The following is a 20,744-nucleotide window of genomic DNA, read 5'->3' as shown; positions in this document are numbered from 1 at the left end:
GGCCTCCCCTCCCCCTGCGCACAGCCCTAAGCTGAGGAAGTCATCCAAGCCCCACCCCAGCTCTGCACAGGGAGCGGAAATGTTTGTCCTTGTTGAGGCTGATGGGGAGACAGAGAGCCCTGAACTTCTCCCTGTGGGTCCAGGTCCTGATTCTCCTCAGCAGCCACCCTGCAGGCTCAAGTCTCCCCACATCCCAGGCTTCTGCACCTTGCTCACAACCGAAGAGCCAGCCTTCACAAGGGGAGAAATGGACAGCAGCTCAAGAGCCCTGGGAGCTCCTCTCTGCATCTGCCCCCCGAGTAGTCCTTGTGGTGGTAGTATGCCCTGGGTTCTAGGCCCCCGTTAGCCCCTCTTCCCTGATGACTCAGGCACCCCCCACTCAGCACATACTCACAGCAGTAACACTTCCAGCTTAAGCCAGAGCCAGGACTGAAAGGAGGCAACCAAACAGGAGCGCCTGCCCAGTAACCCAGGGCAACTCCACAACACGAGAGGCCATCACCTTCTGCCAGTCAGGCCGGCTGGGAGGGCAAGGCTGTGGAGCTAGGGGGGAGTCTGGAAGCCAACTGCGGCAGGTGACTCAGGTGCCTGCGGGAGTTTCGGGAGAAGAGGGCATTCATCCCAGAACTGATTCTGGAGGTAGGGCCAGAGGCCAAATGCAGAGGATGGAAGGAGCTTCCTGAGTCACCTGCCTCCAGCCTCAACCAAGTGGAGGGCGATCTTTGTGTCTGCCACCCTAGAAGCAGGTAGGGGTGGAAGACAGCTGGATTCAGTACCCACAAGGCTAGAAGAATCTGTGGGGTTGAAGGAGTTGGGTCTGTCTCCTTCTGGTTAGGGGTTTGAGGCACCAGTCTAGGCTGAGGCAAACCAAGGGCAGACTTATCTCCACCTTCTGCTGGTGAAGTCAGGTGGAAGGGAGAATAGTAGGTGCCCTTAGAGCTCACTTAGCTAACCTCCATGGTGCCCAGGGGAGAGTGAAGCTCAGGGGGCAGGGGCTAGCCCAGGATGGTAGTCTGAGCAGCACCGCTTATGTCCTTAACAGCCCTTAACCCTCTAAGCACCTAGGAATCCACGCAGTCCCGGACTATTTGATTCACCTGTCCCCAGAACACAGGTAAGAAGGAGTTGGGGGTAAAAACCCTCATCATGGAGTAAAAGACTGGATGGGGTACAAAGACGGCCAGTTTAGGCCATCATGTCCAAGTGTGGGTCTTCCAGCCAGCAGGTCCATGGCTGGCAGGCCTGTGCCCCCCGGACGTCAGGAAGAGGACACTACCAAAGACCCCGGGCTGAAACTATCGCTGGTGAGGCCTCCAGGCCACCTGCCCAGTATCGATGAGGCCCGACTGGCAGGTCTGGGCCCGTCCTCCCGTCGTGGCTCTGTGTTGGCCCCAGCCTCATCCTTCTCACGTCGCAACTCGCTGGCAGGACCAGGCGCAGGTCCTGGGGGTCGGCGACCATCTCTGGGCCCAATGCCTCCTCTGGGCTCAAGGGTTAGCTTCTCAGGGCTGCCGCTGGCCCCCCTGCGTCAGGTGGCGCCCTCCTACCGCACAGAGCCTGCACCAGGGGAGCGCTGGGAGGCCGCTCGCGTACAGCACTCCCTGGAGGCAGCGCTGGCCACCAGGCTGTGCCACGCCTGCTACTCGGGCACCGAGGCCGGGCCGCTGGCTCGGGAGCTGTGCGAGCTGGTGCGTGTGCACCTGCGTGAGCTCTGTCCCCCGCGCTACAAGCTGGTGTGCAACGTGGTGCTCGGGCCGCGCGCCGGCCAGGGCATGCACGTGGTCAGCCGCGCACTCTGGGACGCCGAGCGCGACGGGCTGGCCTCCACCACCTTCACCAACGCCTCCCTCTTCGCTGTGGCCGTGGTCCACGGGCTCTACTGCGAGTGAGGAAGCCTCCAAGTTCTGCAAAAACAGTTTATTATCCCAGGAGGAGGCCCTCCCCGGGGCTCAATCCCAATAAATAAATGTATGTCAATAAATAAAAGTGGTCCATAAATAACACCCCCGAGCTGGGGACTAAGGCTCAGGCTTTTCTTGGAGAAGGGGTAGGAGGCTGCTGGGACAGGCAGACTCCCACCCCAGTAAAGCTGGTCCCTGATTCCCTGGGGATTCAGCCCAGAGCCCCAGTGAGGCACCAAAGGGACAGGGAGGCCCACAAAGGTAAGGGCCAGAGCCTTACAGGCACAGGCCTCAGACCTGAGGCTTATGTCATGTCCTGCTCTGCAGGTTAGGGCCTAGGCCGGGCAGCGGTCCCGGAGCAGACACAGAGCATAGCGGAGCCGCTGCCGCAGGTCTGGGGAGCAGCCCAGCTGCCGAAGGTGGGAAGCGAGGTAAGTACAAGCAGTGCGATTGCGGGCCACAAAAGTCACAAGTAGGGGCTCCCAGCCACTGAGGATCAGCTTGGTGTGATCTCCATAGAAGTTCACCTGTGCGCAGAAGGGTGGCACTGATCAGGGTCTAGGCCGCCAGTCCAGTTTCCTCCCCAGCACCATGGGGCTCCCAGACCCTCCCCCCGACTCCAGGAGGGGTTCTCACCTGGACAGTGCCGTCACTGAACAGCATGAGTAGGGCCTGATCCGTCTTGACCCACTGCAGCAGGAGTGGGGGGACAGGCACCTCCACCTCTTCCACACTGGGCAGATCTCCACCCTGGGAGCAGCAGCAGGTCACTTGTCTGACAGAAGTCACGCCCCTGCCCCTTGATGTCTCCCTTAGAGGTTCAACCTCTAGCTGGGAGTCCCCACCCCTCCCGCCAAGGCGAACAGGAAGGGATTAGGATGTGTTCGTCCTCAGTGTGCCCCACTGCAATCCGCATACCTTCATGAGATGCTGCTGCATGTAGGAGGCAAAATACCGGAGGACACCCAGCTGCGGCTGCAGGGCCCGCGGCACAGCACCCACGGGGAAGGACGAGTGCTTGGTGCTGGTGGGGTTGTAGTGCACAGTCCTGGAGGAGAGGACACAAGAGGTCAGAGGGAGCCCGGCACTGATGCTCGTCCCCTGGAGACCCCAGAACACCCAGTGCAGGAGCACACCCCTCCTGGGCACAACGGCAGGATACAAGGCACTCCCGGACAGCACTTACTTTCTGTTGGCTGAAAGGGCCATGTGCGTGCCATTGTTGAAAAGCACAGCCACACGGCGGCTGGACAGCTGATACCCAAAGCCAAATTTGTTGGAGTAGTCAACCCACTTGCTGACCCATACCAGAGGCTCTGGTTGTGCAAGGGGAGCTGGGTTCTGTTCCGCTGTCATGGAAGAGGAAGGAAGTGAGGACCTGTTCCCAACCTTTCAGCCAGAGAACTCCCAACCACCACTCACCGTTCCGGACCCCACCCTTACCTGGGGGCATGAAGGCTAGGCAGTTTCTCAGCGCACAGAGGGCTGACTCCACCACTGTGGCCACAGTCAGGCCTTCTTCAAACCCTGAGGGGAACAGGGCACCGGGAATTAGGCATTAGTTCACCAGGACACCGGCCATGTCTGACACTCCTTCCCTCTGGCCCTGGTCTTAGCCCCGACAACCTCTAGCACCTCTCATCCTCCCGGCTGCTCACCATCTCCGCTGCTCGCCAGTGTCCCACGGGGTGAGCTGTCCTCAGGCGCTGTCTCTACCAAGCTGAGGGGGGCTGGACCGGAAGCTGCTGGAGCCTGGAGGGTTGGGTAGGGGAAGGGAGTGAGATAGGCCTCAAAATCCAAATCCTCGAAAGTCCATGGCCCAGCCTTGCGCCGGCAGCCAGGGCACCCCAGGTCAGCCCCGCCTGGCTAATGAGACACAGCCAATTAGGCCGCCACGAGGCTAGATGCTTCAGTAGCTCTTTCATCCCAGGCTTCCTTCAGCAGCTAGGGTGAGAGTGAGTCAGGGCACACGACCCATGTGAGCACCTCACCTCAGGTCTGGCATCCTGATGGCCAATGGACGTCCGAGTGAGGCCGTTCACCAAACAGGAGACCTCGTCCCGCTCCTCAGGATGGTTCTTACCTGGGTGGGGGAAGATATAACCCTCATATCCTGTCCACCCCCACGCCTGGGCTTCCCGCAGGGATACAGATGGGCACGTGCTCTCCCCAGGGGTTCAAAGGCATTCACACTCATGCCCCCACAATATATGTACCAAGACCCCTGCCACACTATATGCTCTAAACCACTGACATTCCAGACTTACTCTTCTTCTTCCTGCCAAAGAGGCTCTTGGTAACTTTGACAAACAGGATCCTAGCTGGGTTAAGGGGTATCAGGTCTGGGACTGTCACGCAGCTGCTGACAGGGAGCCGGTCAGGGGTGTAGCCCTGAGGAGGGAAGTCATGTGAGCAAAGAAGGGAGGCCCCCGGAGTCCTGTCACCTACCCCCACTGGATCCCCTGGGAACATGCAGACTTGACTTAGATGTGTGGGGAGCTACAGACCTTGGTAAAGAAGTCATGGCGCAGGATCTGGTCAATAGAGGGGCGGTCCTGGGGCGAGGCTCGAAGGATGGCAGCCAGGAGCTGCCGGGCAGGCAGTGAGAGGCTGGCAGGCAGTGTGTAGTGAACCTGTTTGATGCAGCGATATGTCTCCTTCAAGTCAACCGTCTCAAAGGGGGGGTTCCCACAGAGCAGTGTGTACCTGTGGGGCAGAGATAAGGTCAGAAGCAGAGCAGAAGGCACACCCCACCGGTGCACCCCCAGTGTACAGATGACCCCGGGACTCACATGACACAGCCCAGAGACCACACATCTGCCTCAGGGCCGTGGCCCTGTCTCTGCAGCACTTCTGGAGCCACATAGTTGGGGGTGCCACAGATGGTTCTGAAAAGGGATAGGGAGGAAAAGAGAAGATTCAGATCCAGCCTGGCTAGCCACCCCCCCCCACCTTCCCTGCCCCCACTGTGAGTCCAGACAAAGCAGCTGCCTGTCACCAAAGGCAAGAGAACTCCTGCTTGTCCTGGGACAATGGATGCTGGGGACAGCAGCTGAGTCCCCGCCCACCCGCCTGGCCCAGCTGCTCAGCTGCCCTGCAGGAAAGGGGGAGGCCTTGACCCCCACCCCAGGCCCCTCCTCCAACGTTAGCAGAGGGTTCATCATGGATCCTTTCCTCAGTCCCCCACTCCCGTCTGTCAGACACCCACACAGGCTGTCACCTCCTATGGTCTGTGCCATACACAAACCAACACCAGCTGTCATATTCCCCCAAAACACTCATCGGCCACACATGCTATCTGTTGTCACTCACACCCAGTCATCATGGCCACAGCAGGGTTTTCTTACACCGGGTGTCATGTCCTGCCATTCCCACCCTCTGTCTGTCTCACACACATTGCTTATGTCACCTTGCCCCATCCATACACAGGATCAGGTCAAACATCTCTGAGAATCCTTACACCCCTACCTGTCTCAGGAACTCAAACACCAACAGGACCCTCAGCCTTTCCACCCGTCCCAGTGAGCCCAGCTGCCACCTCCACCTTCCCACACACACACAAACACCCATCATCCCTTTCCCATCTATCACACACACACATCAGGCGGTCATCATGCCTCCCACATACATAGTCACTGTCAAGCACGTCATCTGTGTCACACAGACCTTGGCCACCCCTCTCCTCAAACACTCACTTCTTCCTATGTTCCGGGGGTTCCAACCGGGTTGCCAGCCCAAAGTCCCCCATCTTCAGTTCCATGTTCTCAGTGATAAAAAAATTCCCTGAATGGGGACAGAGAGGTGTGTCAGAGTCTTTTCTCTCTGCCTCCCCAACCCCCAGTCCTGCTGGCCCAGGAGTCTCACCCAGCTTGAGGTCGCGATGAAGGATGCCCCGCTGGTGCAAGTACTTGAGTCCGGAAAGGATCTGGCGCAGGTAGTAGCGCACCTCGGGCTCCAACAGAGTGTGCCGGGCCTTCCAGATGTGGGCCAGGGACTGCGGAGAGCCACCGGGTCAGCCCCTGATCCGCCCTCTCTGACCCTCCCTCCATCCGTGCTCCCTGAGAAAGAGGCAGCGCTCCAGCTTTGGGTCTTAAGGGTCCCTTTTCCCTCTCCCACTCTCAGTCATCGCTCACCTTTCGGCTGCAGAGCTCCAGGAAAATGTATATGTTGTCAGCATCCTCAAAGTGGTGCGAGAAACGCACTATGTGGCGGTGCTGCAGGCCGCGGTGCAGCTCAATCTCGTTTAGGATCTGCAGTGGGGGCGCGGGGTGGTCATCCCTCAAGGGGTCCCTCACCACTGTCCCCACCCCACCTCTGGTCCGCTGGGCCCGGGCCCACCTTCTCGCGCTGATGCGGCTTGGTGATGCGGCTCTGTGAGATGACTTTGACCGCGTAGGCGTTGCCGGTCTCTGTATCAGTGGCCTCATAGCAGCGGGCAAAGCCCCCCTGTGGGGAGCGGGCATCAGGCAGAGCGCTCCAAGACAGCCAAGTCTGGCCCGCAGAAGTCCCCGCGCCGAAAACAAGCGTCCCCGCGCCGAGGACAAGCGTCTCCGCGTCCCCGCGCCCAGGACAAGCGCCCCCGCCCCACCCGGCGCGGTCAAGCAGGTCAGCGGGGACCCCCACCCCTCGCTAGCACACCACCCCACCAGTTCACCTTGCCCAACAGGCGGCCTTTGAAGTAGGTGCGACCGCTGCGCGGGTCGGTGATGAGGCGCCCTGGGTCCGTCGCCGGTGGCCCAGCCAGCATCTCCAGCTCAGGTCCCCGCATGGCACTCCCAGGCGGCCCGGGCCCGGCAGGGGGCGCGGGCGGGGCTGCCGCACGCGGGAAGGGGCGCGGTGATAGGAAGCCGGCGGCAGGCTCCATGCAGGCGGTGCGTCGCAGCGCGGGCCCGGCTTGTTTCGGTTCCGCCCGGCCCGGGCCGCGCGTGGCGCTGCCGGGATTTGCTACGCGGCGCTCGCGCCCGAGGGAGCCCGGCGTTTTTATCAATGAACGGCTGTCTCCTCCCCGGCGTCTCGTCATTAAGAGCCCGCCCCCTTCCAGGCGGTGAGTCACCTAGAAGCCACGCCCCTCCTCAGGCCGCACGTCACCGAGAAGCTCCTCCTCCCACCCAAGGCAAGTCCAGGCCCAGCCTGCTACCCACGCGTTAAAGACGCAACCGTACTGATAGTCACCATGCGGGTGCGACCAGAATGTAGGGGTCAGCCGTTTCTCCGTACCCCACTCCCTACGCCCTGGTGACAGAGGGTCCCGTTCATGGGGGTCTCTTTCTTTCCCCATCTTTCGGGGCTTTTTCGGAAGTCTGAGTGGGGCTGGGTATCTGGGGAACTTCCCCAACCAACTACACAGACAAACGATCCTGGCGGGAAGGGAGAGGCAGGGGCGGCGCTCGCTTTCGCCAGGGGGCGTCACCAACACTCCCTTTTAAGTCCGCAAGATCTTCCGCTGGTCCCAAGCCCTCGGCCAGAGTCCCCGGGCCCAGCCCTGTACTACCCCCTTTAGGGCCTGGAAAGAATTGCACACTCCTGAGCCTTGGGACGGCTTGGGACGGGCGGGGACGGGGACGGGGGAGGGGGCGGCGGAGGAGTGGGGAGGCTGCCACGCTGAGTTTTGGGGTCAAACAGCCCAGCATACAAGGTTTTTACCATGTGCCTACTCGCATCCTCTGTTACCTTCCTCCACAAACTTGAGAGTTAGATCTCGGGGTCTGGCGGGGTCCCCTATTACCTTTACCTGAAAACACCTAGTGCCTTGAGTCAGCAGTCAGAAGGCCAGAAAGTGAAGAATGGGAATTAGGCTTTTCTCAAATCTAGTGATGGACAATTGGGCAGGTGGTCTTGGGGTCATGTGGACCGCTAGACCCCTAGTTCATGCCCACCCTCCCCAGGGCCAGAAACAGAGAGAGGTGGGGTCTTAACCCCTCTGGAGTGTTTGTCCCAGTTATCACAGGCCTCCCCCTGGCCTTGTCCTCACCTCTCTGCCCTTGCTCTGTCCCATTCGATCAATTATGAAGCCATTCAGCCCTTGAAGATCTATTGAGAGAACCTGCTAAGTGCCAAGCACCCGCTGAACAAGGCTGCTCGAGCTCGCAGCCCTCATTTAGTTCACATTCTGCTCGATGGAAACAGACAATAGGCAAGTATAGGAACAAGGTCATCGCAGGCTTTGAAAAGTGCTATGAAGAAAGTCAACAGAAGAGTAACCAAAGAGCTTGCTTTAGAAAGAGTAGCCAGGAGAATCAACAAATATTGATTAGAACCTAATTCCTGTCGGTTTTATCTCCCCAAAGCTAAAAGTCTCTGCAAAGTACCCACTTCCCTCCATCTTCCCCTCACAGCTTAATCTGAGTTGTAGTCATTCCCTGTGGGATTACTGATCATTGCCATGGCACCTGGCTGCTCTCCCCACCTTTACTGTCATGTCGGTTGCATCCTCCCTCCATGTTGCCCGCCCACCCAAACCCTCATCAGGCCCTCTAACCTTGCCTTTCATGGCCACTGATGGGAGAAACCAAACAGCCTGAAATGGGGATAATGACTAATAGTTCAGGTGGGTGAGGGGGAGTGGGAGGTGGGGGGGGGCGGCTGGCTTAAGCACCATAGTCAGGAGTTTGGTCTTAATCCTACAAGCCAACAATTTTCCAGTGGGGAGATGGTAGTGGTGGGGCCAGAAAGGACAGATCTACAGCGAAAATAGGGCTGAAGCATGTGTAGTTTGAAAAGGCATATTTGAGGTTGCAATTTTATATTTGGCAAAATAAAGCAAAATGTCTTTGTATTAGATTGGCAGGCTGCCATAACAAAATATTATGTACGAGGTGGCTTAAACAACAGAAATGTATTTTCTCATAGTTCTGAAGGCTGGAATCCAAGCTCAAGGTATTGACAAGTTTGATTCTGTTAAAAAGAAAACCATAGGCCAAAATGGCGTTACTTGGACCAGGCCAAGTCACCAAGCCAGGACTTAATACTGACCTAATTGCAGTTTCCACCCCTTCCAGAAATATAAATCTTAACCTGTCAGGAATTTTCTTATAGGTGCTACTAAGTCTTCCACATGACCCTCTCCATCCCCCCAAAGAAAGACAGAGGTGATCTGCATAAGACCTCCGCTCTTCCTCCTAGGAAAGTGACCTTGCCTGAAACAATCCTTTCTTTTATTTGCTTCTAACTTTCCTGCCCCAATCCCCTTCCTACAAAAACTTTCCATTTTGTGCAAACTCCTCAGATCCCTCCTCAGCTTGCTAGATGGGATTCATGACTCATTTAATAAAGCCAATTAGGTCTTCAGATTACTTAGTTGAATTTTCCTTTTTAAGATTTTTATTTATGGGGTGCCTGGGTGGCTCAGTCAGTTAAGGATCTGCCTTGGGCTCAGGTCATGACCCCGGGGTCCAGGGATTGAGCCCCGCATCTGGGCTCCCTGCTCAGCAGAAGCCTGCTTCTCCCTCTGCCTCTCCCCCTGCCTGTGCTCTCTCTCTTTCTCCGTCAAATATAAAATAAAATCTTAAAAAAAACCAAAAAGATTTAATCGAGTGAGAGACCGAGAGAGGAGGGCGCTTTCAGTAGGAGCAGGGGGAGGAGGAGAAGGGAGGGAGGCGGCTCAATCCCACAACCTTGAAACCATGACCTGAGCCAAAATCAAGAGTCAAAGTCTCAACTGACTGAGCCACCCAGGTGCCCCTGAAGTTTGTTTTCTCAGAAGAAATTGAGGCCTCTCTTAGTTTGTAGATGGTGGTCTTCTCCCTTTGAGTTCACATGACCTTTTTCTTTTTTTTAACTTAAGTATAATTGACATACTTGTTATATTGATTTCAGGTACACAACATGGATTCGACAATTCTACACATTACCCAGTTCTCACCGCTCTAAGTGTAGTCACCATGTGTCACCATACAGCATTACTGTAATACTGACTACCTTCCCTATGGTGTACTTATAATCTCCACCTGGGTGACTTATTTTATAACTGGAAATTTGCACCTTTTTTTAAGATTTTATTTATTTATTTGTCAGAGAGCATGCACAAGCAGGGGGAGCGGCAGGCAGAGGGAGAAGCAGGCTCCCTGAAGAGCAAGGAGCCTGATGTGGGACTTGATTCCAGGACCTTGGGATCAGGACCTAAGCTGAAGGCAGACACTTACCCGACTGAGCCACCCAGGCGTCCTGAAATTTGTACCTTTTAATCCCTTTATTTACATGACCTTTTTCTCCGTGTGTCCTCATCTCTTCTTCTTGCAAAAACACCAACTGAGCGTCTGCCTGTGGCTCAGGTCATGATCTCAGGGTCCTGAGATCAAGCCCTGTGTGTTAGGCTCCCTGCTCAGCGAGGAGCCTGCCTCTCCTTCTCCCTCTGCCACCCCCTTGTGCTCTCACACGCATGGGTGTGTGCGCGCTACACGCCCTCTGAAATAAATAAATAAAATCTTAAAAACAAAAAACAAAAACACCAGTCGAATCAGACTAGGGCCGACATAACAGCCTCATATTAACTTACTTACCTCTTTAAAGAGTCGGTCTCCAAATACAGTCACATTCTAAAGTACGGGGCCGGGGAGGGGGGGGGTTAGGACTTTGTACAGAAGTCAAAACCCTACCTCCACTCATTTTAGGTCTTCAGATGAAACGCTTCATTAAATACATTAACGAAAGAAAAACAAACACAAGCTTATTAACATGTATATCTTATGAGGAACTCTCTCTTCTAGCTTAGAATTCAGGCTTAAATACCATCTTAATAGGGAAGAGGGAAGGGAAATATAGGCCTCTTAGGGAAAAGTAAATGATTTCTAGAAAAGATGAATGGACCCTTAGAAGAATGGATGGGAGATATGATAATTTGTGACCAAGTTCGTCTGGATGTGGTATAAACTTTTAGTTTCCTCTCCTGTGATATGAGAAGAAACTCCCAGGAAGGGCATTTATGTCCATTGAGTCCCTTTAGAGATCCATCTTTAGTCAGATAAGGGGAGTTCAGAGAAGGCCTCTCCCTACATTTGCTGTTTTTTAAGTACCTACAGTTCAAAATAGTCAATATACCAAAGTGGCATATTGGGTGCCATATTCTGTTACCCTTCGCTGTCTTCTCCCCTTGGGAGATTAACAAGATTTTTGAGCCCTTCTCCAGAAACCAGGACACCAGGAGGAGATCCTCCTGACTGTTGTGACTAAAGGGCCTGGCAGGTTCTGCCTCCTCCCTCAGTGTAACATACGCTACCGTGAACGGGTCTTATGCGCCTGCCACGCACCGGGCGCTGGGCTAAGCGTTATGCTATCGACTGCTCACAGCAGCCTTATGATGCGCTTGATTATTCCCATTTCACAGATGAAGAAACTGAGGCTCAAGGGGTTAAGCTGTTCGCTCAAGGTCTCATACAGCTCGAAGGCGTAGAGTTAAGTTCTGAACCCAAGATGTCTGACTCCAATATTCACCACTGCCTGACTTTTCGGGGGGGGGGTCACTGGTTCTCTGTCCTTGCACCTGTCCTCCTTCTACCCTGCTCCATGTCTCCTTGTCCCTGTTACTAATGCTCTTTCTCCTCCCCCCCAAGAATCTCACAATCGCTGCCCAAGCTGAGGTTTTTCAGAGTTCCCCTGGTCTCCAGCCGCTATGAGTCTCCATCCCCTAGAAGATGCTTCTGCCTCTAGTTGAGCACGTGTCCCACGTTCCTCGTCCCCTTGGCAGCTCAGAGTCAGAATCTCTCTCTTTTTTATTTTTTATTTACTCCATCCCCTAGAAGATGCTTCTGCCTCTAGTTGAGCACGTGTCCCACGTTCCTCGTCCCCTTGGCAGCTCAGAGTCAGAATCTCTCTCTTTTTTATTTTTTATTTATTATTTTTTTTTAAGATTTTATTTATTTATTTATTCGACAGAGATAGAGACAGCCAGCGAGAGAGGGAACACAAGCAGGGGGAGTGGGAGAGGAAGAAGCAGGCTCACAGCAGAGGAGCCCTGATGTGGGGCTCGAACCCACAACGCCGGGATCACGCCCTGAGCCGAAGGCAGACGCTTAACCGCTGTGCCACCCAGGAGCCCCAGAATCTCTCTTTTTTAAAGACTTTCTTTCTTTCTTTCTCTTTCTTTCTTTCAGAGAGAGGGAGAGCACGAGCAAGGGGAGGGGGAGAAGCAGAAGGAGAGAGAATTTCCAGCAGATTCCACGCTGAGCACGCAGCCTGATGCAGAGTGCCTGGGTGGCTCAGCGGGTCAAGTGTCTGACTCTTGATTTGGCTCAGGTTGTGATCTCAGGGTGGTGAGATCGAGCCCCGTGTGGGGCTCTGTGCTCAGTGCAGAGTCTGCTGGAGATTCTCTCTCTCCCTCTCCCTCTGCCCCTCCCCCTCTGAAATAAATAAATAAAATCTTTTTTAAAAAAAGAGTCAGATGCTTAACCCACTGAGCCACCCAGGCGCCCCTCAGAATCAGAATCTCTTGACAATGTCAGGTCACTGAGGTCAAGGGAGTCTTTCAAGAATGAGAGCTGCCGAGGGGCGCCTGGGTGGCTCAGTCAGTAGAGCATGTGACTCAATCTCACGGCTGTGAGTTTGAGCCCCATATTGGATGGGGAGCCTACTTGAAATTAAAAAAAAAAAAAAATGAGAGCTGCCAAGTAAGGGTAGAACTTGGGAGGGGGCCACTGGAATCAGCAATAAGATCTCAGGTGTCTTTGGTGGGTGCAGAGGCCAAAGTACCAAAGCCGAACCCGAGAGACGCTGACACCACAGCAGCATTTCATACTCACCGTGTGCTATTCCGAGCACTGGGTAACATTCACAGCAAATGTATGAGAAAGTATTATCCTCCCTATTTCCCCATGGGGAAATTAACCCCAGAAATGTTAAACGTCTTGCCCAAGGTCACAAAGGTAGTTCACAGTGTTCAGAAAAATCTGGGCAGTCTGGCTCCAGACTTCATGCTGTAAACCACCAAGCCATATATATCCAACCTTGGGCCATGAGGAGGGGAGAGGGGCAAGGGTGGTTAGGACCAGAAGAAAGTGAGAGGCAAGAACTAGAGGACAGACAAAGGGTGGAGTAAATGATTTACAGTAGAGTGATTCCCTCTCCCGGACCATAAACCAAAGGGACCTGTCAGCAGCTGGGAAGGGAGATAAAGTGACTCAGGAGGGAAGGGCTGGGTGGGGACTAGGGAGTCCCCTTCCTGGAGAAAGGCTTCAAGTCCTGTACCTTTATCCATGGCTCTGTGGGAAACTCACAGCCCAGTGATCCAGAGTGTTGGTAACAGGCAGGAGGGTGAGGGCCACAGAAGCAGATGGGGGTGATGACTGCAATGCAGGAGCCCGCTTGTCCTCAAGGAAGCTCCCAGGATCTCAAGGCCTGAGCTCCACCAGTCCCAGGCCTGGTCCCCCAGGTACAAGACTCTTTAAGTGGTATGCAGCTCAGAATGCTCTAGAAAAGCCACAGATCGGAGCTCAGGAAGGGATGCATGGCCATGATGGCTGAGGCCCCAGAGCTGGTATCTTACCCTCCCCAGGAGAGAGGACCTGGGTCTTCCAGACCTCTGGGACACACATGCGCGTGCACGCGTGCACACATACACACACACACACAGAGTCCAGTTCTTTCCTCATATTGACATCTCACCTGGCTCACCTGGGGCCTAGAAAGAGAACATGACTCTTCTGGCCATGAGTAGTTTCCCAGACCTTGTTCACCCAGGAGTTTTCTCACAATAAAGGGGAAGGAGGGCCAGATGTCTTTCAGGCGAAAAGGGAAAGAAATAAAGAGAAAGGAAAAGAAAATCCTACCTGGGCTCAAAGAGAAAATCCTCCTCAGCTCTATTGACAGGAGTCAGATACGGTCCTGTACTCAGGGGCCGCACGGGCTGGAAGAGAGATGAGCCCTGCAGACAGGTCACTGACCAGTGTGATGTGCTGCTGTGAGAGAGGAAACCTGGAGGGCTTTGGTGGGGCGGGGGGCAGGGGGAAGATCATGGAAAGCTTCCCTGAGGATGCTCTGAGCTGGACCTTGCAGGAGCAGTGGATGGTAACTCGGCCAGAGGCGGGAGCATCTCAGAAGGCCTTGGGTACCCTGCTGAAAAGCCAGGACCTGGCACTGTTTGGCCTGGGGACAGGCCGGAAAGGCTTCAGGGGAAAAGTCTCTGCCTCTTCATTTCTGAAAGATTGCCCGGTTCTGGGACACAACAGAGGACAAGCAGGTGGAAACTAATTGGAACAGACTTGACTCTTCACGGCAATAGCGGCCAGGCTAACTGCCTGCAGTGTTCCAGGCTCAGGATATTGTTTCTGTGAATAATCCCAATTGCCCTGAGTGGAAGGCGTTATTGATCTTGTTTTGCAGAGGAAGCTGCAGGCCAGAGAGCTGAGGTAACTTGTACAAGGCTACAGAGAGCTAGAAGTTAAACCCAGGTTTGTCTAATTCCCAAGCTTGTGCTCCTAACCACCTCTCCATGCTTCCTCTCTTCAGGAAATGCTTGCGGGTGAGAATCAGCTCACAACATGGGAGAAGGAGCTTCCCAATTCAGGTCAGAAGTGGGACCACCACTACTGCGTTTTTGTGGATGATCTCAGCACTGGGTGGGTAATCGAGCTGGTGCCTCAAATATTATTTCCTCTGTTTGACAGAGGAAGAAATTGAGGCCTAAAGCAGAAATGGCCCCTCAGGATGCTAGATACCCTTAGAAGTCAAGATGCTAGACACAAGGCTGAGGGAAGTCTGCATCCCTAGGCCTGAGTTCCAGACCTGTGGTCTGGTCAGCCCTGTGGAATAGGGATGGGGAATGGTCAAGCCAAGACCCCCAGGGCCTGGACCAGAAGCCTGGCAGTGTGGCCAGTGCACAGGACCCTGGTCCCAGGGCTCAAGCCCTTGTTTAGGCCCAACTGGGCCACTTCCAGCCTTTGGAGTTGTGGAACTGAATAAAGGAAACTTCATTTAAAATACAGTCCGGTCACGAGAATGGGGGGAGCCTCACACCCTACCAGTTTGTCCTCCATTGCAGACCCCAACAGGAGGAAACATACCTTGCATTTTCCAACTGGAAAGGACCTAGTTTATTACGTCTGCAGGAGGGAGAAGGATTTTTCCTTGTATAGCAAGAGTCCAGCCAACGAGAAGTTGCTACAACTCAGCCAATGAGAAAACATCACCAGCCTCCAGTGGACTTTTGCTCCAAGTAGCCCCTCTCAACTTCCCCTTTTTTTCCTATATAATAACATTCCTCTTCTTTGTTCTCTGGACTTGCCTTTGGTTGGCTGTAGCTTACATATCCTGAATCGCAATTTCTCTATTTTTGAATAAGCCCATTTTGCTGGTAAAATAACCGGTTGTTTTATTTTCAAGCTCAACCAAGTCCATCAACTCAGGCTTTGAATCCTGCCTCTGATGACCGTGAACAAGTCATTTACCTCTTGGAGCCTCATCTGTAAATGAGGGTGATTCCTTCCTCATGCAGTTGAGATGAGGGTTCCGTGAAACGCTGATACAGTAGCGCCTTGGGCGCAGTGCCTGTCCGTCAGTGCTCTGTGAGCACCAGCTGTTATGATTATAACAATTTATCATTATGCATCTATCTTCTCACCTGGAGCGTGGGACAGTAATCCCTGTCATCCTGGTTTCAAGGACATGGTGTCATCTGTGTGAGTTGTAGAGTCAGGGCACATGGCACTTTTGCCACCCAAAGGCCAGCCCAGCCCTGCAGGGGTAGGGAGACATATCTAGTTCCCAGGCCCAGGGGAAGCTGGGTGATAGCCTCAATCCATCAATGATAACCTCAGTCCGGCTAAGCTTTATGGGCCCAGCCGATATTTAAGTGCATGTGGTGTGTGGGCTAGCCCAGTTCTCCTTCCTCCACACGGACCGCTGCCCAGAGCAGGTAGGCAGGTGTGGAGTGGGAGGTGGTGGTACCTGGGGCCTTGGGAGACCAGCTATCAGCAAGACCCTAGGGGACAGTTGTGGGTTTGGGCTCAAGTTGGATCTCCTGGCCTCAGCGGCTGGTGATCTGGTTCTTCCTGGCCCTGCGAGTGGAGGAGGATCTCGGGGAAGCCTCTTTTTTTTTGTTTTTTGTTTTTAAAGATTTTATTTATTTATTCGACAGAGATAGAGACAGCCAGCGAGAGAGGGAACACAAGCAGGGGGAGTGGGAGAGGAAGAAGCAGGCTCATAGCGGAGGAGCCTGATGTGGGGCTCGATCCCATAACGCCAGGATCACGCCCTGAGCCGAAGGCAGACACGCTTAACCGCTGTGCCACCCAGGCGCCCCTCGGGGAAGCCTCTTGCACAAGAGGTTATAGCTCTCGGCTCCCCTAGGCGCGTCCCATCCTGGCTTGACCCATGTACCCTGAGTTCTGGGGGGATGGCGGGGCTGTTTTGTCTGCTCTGAAGCTTCTTCCCCTTGTCTACTGACACAGGGTGAGGGCTGGGTGTGCGTGACCAGAGTTGAAGGGAGGGTGCCTGGAGAACTAAGCTTGGTGATAAGAAGCCAAGCTGAGGAGAAGGTTTGCTGGGACAGAGGGACAGCTCTGGGGGCAGCTCTTGTGACCTCCCGCCCAGGCCCCCAGCACCATGACGGTTTCATACACCCTCAAAGTGGCGGAGGCTCGCTTCGGAGGCTTCTCGGGCTTGCTTCTCCGCTGGAGGGGAAGCATCTACAAGCTCCTCTACAAAGAGTTCCTGCTGTTCATCGCCCTGTATGCTCTGCTCAGCGTCACCTACCGGTGAGGGTGAGGTCTCAGGGCTGCCCGGGGGGGACTCGGCTGCCCACTTCCTCTAACCCAGGTTTACAACTGACCTTCCCCAGGCTGCTGCTGACCCAGGAGCAGAGGCATGTGTATGCCCAGGTGGCCCGGTACTGTAATCGTTCTGCAGATCTCATCCCCTTATCCTTTGTACTGGGTAAGGCTCCCTTTAATTCCCCCTGGTAGCCTTCTGACCATCTTCCCTGACCTTTGCGTTGAGTTGACAGCTCTGAGGGTCAGAATTACCCCAGCAGCACAGCCTAGACGTCAGCCAGAGCAGGCTCAGGGGCGTGGGAGTTGCATCCAGGATCCAGGATTTCCAGAAGGCTAGACCCTGCCTGTCACTTGCTGGATCCTCAGTCCACAAAGGGACAAGACATCTGCTGGCTTCCAAATCCCACTCTGGGTACTGGAGAAGGTGACACTCCCCTTCCCACCTTCGTGGGAAGCAGGGCTCAGAATTAACCACTACTTGACCATTTTTCTGCAGGAGGAGGTTTGCCCTCCTCCATCCTCCAAGCCTGGCTTAGCGAGACAGAGGCTTTTGGAAGAGGCGTTCCCCTGACAGCGAGGCAGGGCACGGAAGCCAACTGCGTCCTTCTGCCCGCTTTGGTTCAACCTGGCCTGGACCAGGTGCTCTGGCTGGGGGGCAGGGCGCGCTGACTCCCAGGCTATCCGTCTTCCCTTCCCGTCTCCGCTTCCATGGCGGCCGCTCAGGTTTCTACGTGACCCTGGTGGTGAACCGCTGGTGGGCGCAGTACACAAGCATCCCGCTGCCAGACCAGCTGATGTGCGTCATCTCGGCCAGCGTGCACGGCGTGGACCAGCGCGGCCGCCTGCTGCGCCGCACCCTCATCCGCTACGCCAACCTGGCGTCCGTGCTGGTGCTGCGCTCGGTCAGCACGCGCGTGCTCAAGCGCTTCCCCACTATGGAGCACGTGGTGGACGCAGGTGCGGACAGGCGCCCCGGGGCGGGGGGCGGGGCTCGGCCTGCACGCCGGACAGCCCGGGGGCGGGGGGCGGCCTCCTAGGAGGGGAGGTCTGACCCCAGCGGGCCAGTCCTAGGGGCAGGGGAGGTATCTGCGCCCCACTCGTTTCGTCTCCTCAGGTTTCATGTCCCAGGAAGAGAGGAAAAAGTTTGAGAGCCTGAAATCCGATTTCAACAAGTACTGGATCCCCTGCGTCTGGTTTACTAACCTGGCGGCCCAGGCCCGGCGGGATGGGCGAATCCGTGATGACATTGCTCTCTGTCTGCTCCTGGAAGTGAGTCGGCTCAGGACCAGGCCTTGTCTGTCGTCCTGGCTTTGCAAACGGGAGTAATCGTTTCAGTACTCAGCACTTGGGTGGTGCCAGCTCTGTGCAGCGCGTGGCTGGAAGCCCTGTACATACACTAACTCATTTAGCCCTCACGACCACCCTTGGGATATCATTACCGTCCCTCTTTCACGGGTGGGAAAACTGAGGCACAGAGTGGAAAAGAAACTTGGCCAAGTCACACAGTCGGTTAGCGGAGCTGGGACTCCCACGTGCTGGTCTCACCATCTGTGCTTGCAACTACTTTGCTAAACTGCTTCGCATCTCGCAACGCCCGCAGATAACCCCTCCGGCAGCGGAATGGGCCTCTAGGCCATGTTTGTGTTGGGCTCCCCTGTTCTTTCTCCATTCTTCCCTCCTCTCCTCCACTGACATCCTCTTCCTGCTTTTCCCCCAGGAGCTGAACAAGTACCGGGCCAAGTGCAGCATGCTGTTCCACTATGACTGGATCAGCATACCTCTCGTCTACACCCAAGTAACTGCCTCTCCTTCCCCAATCCCAGGCTTACTGCATGTGCTGTGCTGCGGGTGACACTGAGAATTAGACATGGTACCTGCCCTGGGGCAGTTCAGCCCAGCGAGACACTGAACAACCAAGGGCTCATCCTCACAGCACCCCCGGACCCCCACTAAGACGACCCCATCCCCGCTGATGCTGCCACACCTTGCTACACCTTTTCCTTCCTTGTCAGATGCCCTCCCAGGCCATCTGGGTCAGGGAGGGCACTTCTCCCTGTCTTACTCAGCCAGGCTTCCTTCTCCAGGTGGTGACCATAGCAGTATATTCCTTCTTTGCCCTCTCCCTGGTGGGCCGCCAGTTTGTGGAGCCGGAGGCAGGGCCGGCCAAACCTCGGGAGCCTTTAGAGCCGGGCCAGGAGGCAGCATCCACCCTGGGGGACCTGGACATGTACGTGCCTCTCACCACCCTGCTGCAGTTTTTCTTCTACGCAGGCTGGCTCAAGGTGAGCGCATAGGCGGCTCATACCAGCTTGTTCTCAGCTTTGGGGACAGAGAATGGGGCTCGGAGCCCAGAAGACACTGTCTTGCAACCTGTAGGTGGCCGAACAGATTATCAACCCCTTTGGCGAGGATGATGACGACTTTGAGACCAACCAGCTCATAGACCGCAACTTGCAGGTGCGCCAGGGTCTGGGGGCACCACCTTGTGCTCTCCTCCTTGCCGGCTCTCTGCCTGGGTGTGGGGAGGACAGGGGGATCCTTAGGACTTGCTGCCTGCCCCAGGTGTCTCTGTTATCAGTGGATGACATGTACCAGAACCTGCCACCCGCCGAGAAGGACCTGTACTGGGACGAAGACTCGGCTCAGCCGCCCTACACGGTGGCCACTGCGGCCGAGGCTCTGCGGCCTTCCTTCCTGGGTTCCACCTTCAACCTTCGGTAAGCGGCCCGCGCTGGTGGAGGCAGGGCTTGAGCCGAGACGTGGGGCCCAGGTCCTCACCACCCCTCTGGGGTGCCAATGACTCGGTTGCCCCTGTTCCCCGCCCTCTCGGGAGAGCCAGCCCCCGGGGAGGCCCGGCGCCAGGCTCGCTCAGCCCGCTCTCCCGCCCCCAGCGTGAGCGACGACCCCGAGCAGAACGTGCAGGTGGAGGCGTCCCCAGGGTCCGCTCGGCCGCTGAACGCCACGCAGACCCCGCTGCTTGGCCACTTCCTGGCTGCAGGAGCACCCTCCCCCGCCATCAGCCTCAGGACCTTCGGCCGCGCCCGAGGAGCCCCCCGCACCCCGCATCTGCTGCGCTTCCGAGCGGAGGAGAGCGGCGACCCCGAGGCTGCAGACCGCATTGAGGAGGCATCGGTGGGGTCAGAGGAGGCCAGGGAGCCCTGATCATTGGCCTCTGATCAGGGCTCCGTCCTGCCTGCCTCCGCTTACTTCCCAACCCCCTGCTGACCTCCAGCGCTATTACAGCGCTTGCTGTGTGTCCGAGCCTGAGAATTTGGGGACGGACCTTTAAAGAGGAAGATGTCGGGGCCAGCGCCAGGGCTGGGAATGTGTCTGTTTTGGCGGGAGAAGGTAGGATGGCTTGCTTGCGGAAGGTGAGGCTAGGATACATGGGCGAGGCCTAGAGGACAAGAACCCAGATGCGCTGTTAATTCTCTGGGCAGTAGGTTGCTGGGCCCGGTCTCAAGCCAGAGTTTCTGATTGATTAGATCTGGGTTGGAACTCAAGGATTTGCATTTCTAGTTAGTTCCCAGGTGATGGCGCTGCTGCTGGTCCGGGCATCACAATTTGAGTGCTATGAGGATATACCTTACCCTGTTCATTTACCCTGAAAAGGGATCAGAGTGTGCGCCCTGGGAGACTTTTGCTTTACCTGTAATATTCAACTTTTTGTTTATAATGAGAATATAAACACTTATTACTTGTGCAATTATAGTTGTTTAAATTGGCATGCTGCGAAGTGGGATAAAGATAATATGGTAAGGGCTTGGGAATCTGTCCCGGAGGCTGACCACACTCAGGTGTGAAGGTCGTTGTACACCACCCAGCCCAGACCTTGGGCGTTTGGACTTCCGAGTGCCGCACCCTTCTCTGCTCCCACCAGCTGAACAGAAAGGTCGATTTTAGGGGTGAAAGCTTTCATCTCTATGGTGGGCCTGCAGTGCTGGGGGTACCAGCCTCATGGAGCATAGATTGGAATTGACTGAACTGAGCTCCAATCTGCAAGTTCACCCTCCACCAAAGAAACTGGTGACTGCCAAAACGGAATCTTAAGGTCAAAGGATGACAGATGACAGGACTCCGGAGGGAAGAAACAAGGGTTTAGTTGAGGTTGAGTGCAGCCTCTGACATCTGACGCTGGCTTTGC

At 55.5% G+C, this 20,744-nt stretch overlaps 3 protein-coding genes across 3 annotated transcripts; 2 read left to right on the top strand and 1 right to left on the bottom strand.

The window, feature by feature from the left end:
• The first annotated feature begins 644 nt into the window (after positions 1–644).
• On the top strand, positions 645–1,925 carry TCTEX1D4 (Tctex1 domain containing 4). Its single transcript, XM_034651367.1, has 3 exons — positions 645–746; positions 1,043–1,114; positions 1,219–1,925. Exon 3 carries the CDS (start codon positions 1,230–1,232, stop codon positions 1,887–1,889), a length of 660 nt encoding a protein of 219 aa, XP_034507258.1. The 5' UTR covers positions 645–746; positions 1,043–1,114; positions 1,219–1,229; the 3' UTR covers positions 1,890–1,925.
• A 3-nt stretch (positions 1,926–1,928) lies between these two features.
• Positions 1,929–8,356, bottom strand: PLK3 (polo like kinase 3). The gene is made up of 15 exons (XM_002926319.4): positions 6,556–8,356; positions 6,240–6,347; positions 6,035–6,151; positions 5,766–5,895; positions 5,597–5,684; positions 4,694–4,789; positions 4,409–4,607; positions 4,169–4,292; positions 3,893–3,984; positions 3,560–3,653; positions 3,345–3,428; positions 3,088–3,250; positions 2,820–2,949; positions 2,538–2,651; positions 1,929–2,428 (listed from the first exon to the last, which is right to left on the bottom strand). Exons 1-15 carry the CDS (start codon positions 6,919–6,921, stop codon positions 2,237–2,239), a joined length of 2,097 nt encoding a protein of 698 aa, XP_002926365.2. The 5' UTR covers positions 6,922–8,356; the 3' UTR covers positions 1,929–2,236.
• Positions 6,946–20,227, top strand: BEST4 (bestrophin 4). The gene is made up of 11 exons (XM_002926317.4): positions 6,946–7,014; positions 14,340–14,397; positions 16,422–16,585; positions 16,669–16,763; positions 17,324–17,557; positions 17,715–17,869; positions 18,318–18,395; positions 18,685–18,882; positions 18,977–19,057; positions 19,163–19,317; positions 19,492–20,227. Exons 3-11 carry the CDS (start codon positions 16,434–16,436, stop codon positions 19,760–19,762), a joined length of 1,419 nt encoding a protein of 472 aa, XP_002926363.2. The 5' UTR covers positions 6,946–7,014; positions 14,340–14,397; positions 16,422–16,433; the 3' UTR covers positions 19,763–20,227.
• The last annotated feature ends 517 nt before the right edge of the window (positions 20,228–20,744 follow it).

This window comes from Ailuropoda melanoleuca, chromosome 2 (genome assembly GCF_002007445.2).
Source record: "Ailuropoda melanoleuca isolate Jingjing chromosome 2, ASM200744v2, whole genome shotgun sequence".
Classification (NCBI taxonomy): Eukaryota; Metazoa; Chordata; class Mammalia; order Carnivora; family Ursidae; genus Ailuropoda; species Ailuropoda melanoleuca.
This window is presented reverse-complemented; position numbering and strand designations above follow the sequence as displayed.

Bases quoted from the DNA above. Each gene is read 5' to 3' on its own strand.
- TCTEX1D4 (XM_034651367.1), top strand. From the start codon at position 1,230: ATGGCTGGCAGGCCTGTGCCCCCCGGACGTCAGGAAGAGGACACTACC.
- BEST4 (XM_002926317.4), top strand. From the start codon at position 16,434: ATGACGGTTTCATACACCCTCAAAGTGGCGGAGGCTCGCTTCGGAGGC. The intron at 16,586-16,668 runs GTGAGGGTGAGG...GACCTTCCCCAG, and splicing joins CTGCTCAGCGTCACCTACCG to GCTGCTGCTGACCCAGGAGC. The intron at 17,558-17,714 runs GTGCGGACAGGC...TCGTCTCCTCAG, and splicing joins GGAGCACGTGGTGGACGCAG to GTTTCATGTCCCAGGAAGAG.
- PLK3 (XM_002926319.4), bottom strand. From the start codon at position 6,921: ATGACGAGACGCCGGGGAGGAGACAGCCGTTCATTGATAAAAACGCCG. The intron at 4,790-5,596 runs GTGAGTGTTTGA...ATCCCTTTTCAG, and splicing joins CCCCCGGAACATAGGAAGAA to AACCATCTGTGGCACCCCCA. The intron at 3,251-3,344 runs GTAAGGGTGGGG...CTTCCATGACAG, and splicing joins CCTAGCCTTCATGCCCCCAG to CGGAACAGAACCCAGCTCCC.